The 6,000-nt window shown below is 39.3% G+C and overlaps 1 protein-coding gene across 1 annotated transcript; it reads right to left on the bottom strand.

Annotated features, from left to right (window-relative positions):
* Positions 1 to 386: 386 nt before the first annotated feature.
* LOC144639078 (uncharacterized) lies at positions 387 to 3,371 on the bottom strand. Its single transcript, XM_078498336.1, has 2 exons — positions 3,315 to 3,371; positions 387 to 1,391 (listed from the first exon to the last, which is right to left on the bottom strand). Exons 1-2 carry the CDS (start codon positions 3,369 to 3,371, stop codon positions 387 to 389), a joined length of 1,062 nt encoding a protein of 353 aa, XP_078354462.1.
* Between the last annotated feature and the right edge of the window lie 2,629 nt (positions 3,372 to 6,000).

Raw genomic sequence — 6,000 nt, 5'->3', positions numbered from 1 at the left:
ATAGCCCTACATAGCCCTACATAACCTTAGATAGCCCTACATAGCCGTACATAGCCCTACATAGCCCTACATAGCCCTTCATAGCCGTACATAGCCCTACATAGCCGTACATAGCCACACATAGCCGTACATAGCCCTACATAGTAAAAACATTCGAGAAAAAACTCTTTTAAGTGTCATAAAATTAATATTTACAGACGTTTCGGGCAGAGCCCTTCTTCAGTGTAATGTAAAAATGCCGATGTAAAAAAGCGAGTTGCGCCATACGAAAAACAAACGGCTAGCGCGCGCAATAAGAGCGCGCGCGAAATTTACACAGTCTTTTAATTATGGATTGATGTACAAATGAAATGTACGGTGCATGTTGTTGATATGCGCATTTTTAGTCAAATAAAACTGAAATTAATGTTCAGTCCGCTTGGTCTGAGAGAACCGAGCTCGAAAATCAGTCTCATTTCCTGCTGTTTCCGGCGCGTGTTGTCGCCACTGCACTGTTTCAGGCCACAAACCGCTATGTCGTCGAGTGAGTGGGAGGCTGAGTTGAAATGTTCAGCCACCGGGAGGCCAGGAGAGTGGTTACGGATACTTCGCAAGTGCTCACTGAAACGTTTCCTGAGGCGCCTCCCAGTCTCACCGATGTATAGGACCGAACAACGGCGACAGACGATGCAATAGACAACATTTTCAGACTGACAGGTGAAGCGATCACGGATGGTATAGTCGCTCTTGGGGCCCTGTACGTTAGTTTGGGGTGTGGTGTACTTGCACGTCAGGCAACGAGGATGTCGGCAGGGATAAGTTCCGGCGACTGAGTGCGTGTATCCAGAGGAGTGCACGAGGGCATCCCTGAGGTTTTTGTCCCTTCGATACGACACAAGGGGGAACTCGGTGAAAATCCTGCGTGTCTCAGGATCAGTGGACAATATGTCAAAGTTTTCCAGCAGGATGCGTTTTGTGCCGGTGTTGAAGGGGTTGTACGTTAATACGAGCGGCACTCTATTCTCTGCGTTGTCGTCCCGGTGTGATGGTGGTGTTAGTAAGTCGTCTCGGCGGACAGTTGATACCCTGCGTAGGTCGTTGTCGAGTGAGGCTTCGGGGTAACCACGCGCCAGGAAGAAGGTCTTCATTTCCGAGGTTCTGGCTACAAAATCATCATTATCAGAACAGATTCGGCGAAGTGGAAGAAACTGGCTATATGGGATTGCCTTTTTACAATGATCCGGATGGAGTGACGTGTGATGGGGGTAATTGTGTGTATCTGTTTCTTTGTAGTGCACGGACGTCTGTAGGGTGTTGTTTTCAATTGTCAGCTTGATGTCGAGAAAAAGTAGTTCCAGTTCACTGTTTATAGCCCTACATAGCCCTACATTTCTGTCTGTTAAAATCGCTTTCTCGCGAAGATGTCGCAAGGATCACAAGGTTCAGAATCGTTGTCTTCCCAAGAAAAAAAGGACGCGGAAATCGATGCGGGCCTTATTGAAAAGGATGGCGCGATTAATATTACAAAAATCGTAACTTTCAGGCCTTGACAAATTTTAGTATTGCCTGTAAAGGCTTCGTTTCGTCCGGTAGTGCTGTTGAGGGATACCTGATTGAAGTCATTCCCGCTAGCTGCCAGTGTCTTGATGGAAGCTCCTCTCAAAGGTATGGGCTCAGCTAAGTTAAGGCTCTCACTAAATGCGACCACCCATCACCTATTGCTGACCACATAAAAACAACAACATCAAATGGGATCATTTTGAAATCCTTGCGTCAGGCAAAACTGACCTCCACTGCAAAATTAAGGAGACCTTATACATTCAAGTACTACAACCTTCTTTTAATGCCAATGTCGGCAGTGAAAGGTTGTTACTTTATTAACTGAAATGTAAATATTAAGTTACTGCTGAAGATCAATTGTCTCAGTCTAGGTTCCAGAACCCTTTCATAACAATATATAAATAAAAGATTGAAGCGCAGCCAGGATAAGACATAATAAAAAACAAACGTTCACTGGCTAAAAAGATTAAAAACAATGAGCTTTCGGCTGTCGCTCTACAGCCTTCGACGGATAAAGGCTGTAGAGCGACAGCCGAAAGCTCATTGTTTTTAATCTTTTTAGCCAGTGAACGTTTGTTTTTTAATATATAAATAGTTGCCAAAATTTTAACGGTCATACTTTTGAAAATGTATGTAGCTTAGCATACGAAACGTCAAGTTTAGTAATATGTGATTTTTCATAATGTTTATCACCGCTGTTTGTGTTATATTTTTAATCAAGTTACGATGGCCTAAAACCAAGAGTCTATATGATACATGTTCTGCTAGTTATTATCATTTGTCTTGTAGAAGAGAAAATAATAGAAATTTTTTGTAGCTTTAACCAAAGCTATCAAGTATTAATCCCATACCTACCACTACCCTGACTGACAACAACTTGCTGTCACTTCTTTTAAATATTCCATTTTTGCCGATCCTCAGTCATAGCTGTTCTGTTGAGTAACTTAATCAATTACAAGCGTTTTAACTATTCAGTGCCGGACTTAAAGAACATAACATTATAGAGCGCAAAATATGCTGGTTTAGTCATGTACTGACACGCTTCCCATTCCCATTTTTGTCCAGTGAAAATAAAGGCAAATGCCAGTCAAAATAGGCAAATCCCATTTCCTATTTTAACCCTTCGGGACCCTCATTTAACTATATGCCGAACGATGGAGCATTTGGATTTCTACAAGGCAAATTAATTTCATTCAATTTTCAGTTTCCTGGCCTCACTTATTAATCTTCTGGGGTTGCGTCTATTGGCGAGTTCATTCTATCTAGCTTTTTGATAAAGGACCCATAAAGCTAAATTAAATATTTCTTTCTGCGTTAGATTTCTTTTTTTCAAAACGAATTGCAAATATCCGAATCTGTATTTTGAGCAATTCCCGAAACATCCTTTTGTTTCTCAGCTGCATTTTTGCTAATGAAATTTTTAAAAAGCTGTTTTAAATACTCGTGTATTAACCATTAATTTAACGACTTGAACTCAAATCGTATTCTGTCAGCAACGAGGATTAATGCTAGTTTTGTATTTTACCATATATAATCGGAGTACAAATAAATTGAATGCTCAAGAAGTTTCCCCTTGCAACTATCCAGTCATTATTGGAGTGATACGTTAGCGACTACCATATGTAAGCTTCAGCTTGTTCACAATTTGCAGCCAGGTTTGTTTTGATCATATGATCATATTTGTGCAGTTTCAAGATCACATTGATGGCTAGATGTAAATCAAAGACTGCTGGTCAATGATCCGGGTCGTGCTATTTTTGAGACAATTAATGTACTTGGTCTACTATCCCTGACAGCGAAGAAGACAAAGAGGCAGCCTTAAATGACTCCATCTTGCAGAATTGCTGCCAGTCAGCGCTCCTTTAAATATCGTGGTGTAAAAACAGGGGCGTATCTGCCTACAAAGTACGCAACTGCTTATCAGAATTTCCCAGATTTTTTTACATTAAAGAAGAAATGCAAAGGGTTTCAAAGTAGTGTAATTTTTCTACGCGTTATGGTGTTTTTTTCTCTAAACTTTTTCTGACCCGATGATTTGGTAGGAACTTTATGAGCGCGCAAAGGAAATGGCAGCCGAATGTGGATAAAACAAAAAATGCCGCGAATAGCTTTAGCCAAAGAACACCGCGTCAATGGGGGAGTATCAGCAGACACGCCCAAGCAGTACTGGCGCAGAGCTGTTTTACCACTTGTGGATCGTATGGAATAATTTAAACAAGGATATGAAGAAAATGACAGACACAATTTGTACATAGACTCTCATATAGCATTTCATTTGTACATAGTTTCTCTTAGTATTTTTTGTTACATATATTATGTTTTATTTTTTTATTTTAATATTAATGCTGAGAAACACTAGTATCAGGGATGCTCATAAGCTAAGGACTCTTTGTTTTAGGCCATCGTAACTACATTAAAAATATGAAACAAACAGCGGTAAACAAGTAAGTGTTGATTGTAAAATGTTTAGGATTGTCACAAATTCTATACTCAGCATCTAACATCAGTGTGCCTAAGGATACTACCCAAATTGTCAAAAAGAAACTCTTCAGTTTTCTTTGGAACAAAAAAAGAGATAAAATTAAAAGAGAGAGCTTATATCAAGATTATGAGAAAGGGGGACTTCGCATGCCCGACCTCGATTTAATGATAAAGGCTATGCGTCTGGCATGGATTCCACGTCTGTTGAAACAAGGAAATTTCAACTGGAAATCTGTACCCGACTATTTCCTGAGAAAGCTAGGTGGACTGAACTTCTTATTACGATGTAATTATGATGTATCTCTGCTGAATTCTAAACTACCAACTTTTTATAAGGACATGCTATTCTTCTTCGACGAGCTTAAAACTCTTTATAAATATGATCTGGGGCAAATGGCTTTATTTAACAACCGAGAAACACTAATAGATGGCAAAACATTTTTTATCAACGAATGGTTCTCAAAAGGGATTATCTCCATCAGTGACCTGTTAGATGAACAAGGCCAGCTGCTCTCATATAAAGCATTTAAAACGAAATAAAAATGTAAAACTAACTTTTTAAATTACTATCAAGTTGCTAGTGCAATTCCAAACAGTTTGCTGTCTAGGACAAGGAACAATTGCCTACAATCTTTTCCTAAGAATATCTTTTTGGAAAACAACTCAATTTTCAAACTTGATGATTCAACTAAGGTAAATTTTGAAACAGCCAAGATAAAGGATTTTTACAGGTTTTTGAATACGAAAGTTCATAATTGTTCACATACTGGACCGATGAAATGGGGTAAATCCTTGCCAATAAAGGCAGAACAGTGGGAAAGAATTTTCAGATCACTTCAACAGGTTTCCAAAGAAAACAAGCTGAGAGATCCAATTTAAATTTCTGCATCGAGTTGTTGTTACTAAAAAAAAACTCTGCATTTTTGGTTTAAAGACGACAGCGAGTGTTTATATTGTGGAGAACCAGATTCGATAGAACACACCTTCTCAAATTGTCATTTTACTAAAGACTTCTTGTCAAAAGTGGTGCAATGGTTTAATAACTGCAATCAGTCTATCTTCATGCCGTCAGTTCAGATATATTTATTTGGGGTTACTTCCAACCTACCTAATAAGAAGCTAGTGAAAAAAACTTAATTTTACCTTGCTATATGCCCGATATTTTATTTATACCAATAAGTTGCATAATAAGTCTCTCCTTATAACAGATTTTGTAAGTAGAATTTTAAGTAAGTACATGCTAGAAAACTTAGGTTAAAACTTGTATACGGAGTATCCATACTCCTTCTCAGTTCTTTTTTTCTCTCTTCTCTTTATTCTCCACTGTAATTTATTATTACGTAGCTTTACCATTAACTGCATTGTAATATAACTATATATGTGTGACTATCAATAAAAAAGAAAAAATAATAATAAATAAAAAATAGCTATGTAGGGCTATGTACGGCTATGTATAGCTATGTAGGACTATGTACGGCTATGTAGGGCTATGTACGGCTAAGTAGGGCTATGTAGGGCTATGTAGGGCTATGTATGGCTATGTACGGCTATGTACGGCTATGTAGGAGGGTGTGAATAGGGGGGTCCACTGTAGGGCTATGTAGGGCTATGTAGGGATATGTAGGGCTATGTACGGCTATGTAGGGCTATGTAGGGCTATGTAGGGCTATGTACGGCTATGTACGACTATGTAAGGCTATGTAGGGCTATGTAGGACTATGTAGGGCTATGTAGGGCTATGTAGGGCTATGTAGGGCTATGTAGGAGTATGTACGGCTATGTACGGCTATGTAGGGCTATGTACGACTATGTACGGCTATGTACGGCTATGTAGGGCTATGTAAGGCTATGTAGGGCTATGTAGGGCTATGTAGGACTATGTAGGGCTATGTAGGGCTATGTAAGGCTATGTACGGCTATGTAGGGCTATGTAGGGCTATGTACGGCTATGTAGGGCTATGTAGGGCTATGTAAGGCTAT

Source organism: Oculina patagonica, chromosome 14 (genome assembly GCF_052425735.1).
Source record: "Oculina patagonica isolate OP01 chromosome 14, crgOcupat, whole genome shotgun sequence".
NCBI classification, from domain to species: Eukaryota; Metazoa; Cnidaria; class Anthozoa; order Scleractinia; family Oculinidae; genus Oculina; species Oculina patagonica.
Note: the sequence above shows the minus strand (reverse complement) of the source record. Positions and strands in the feature narration are given on the sequence as shown.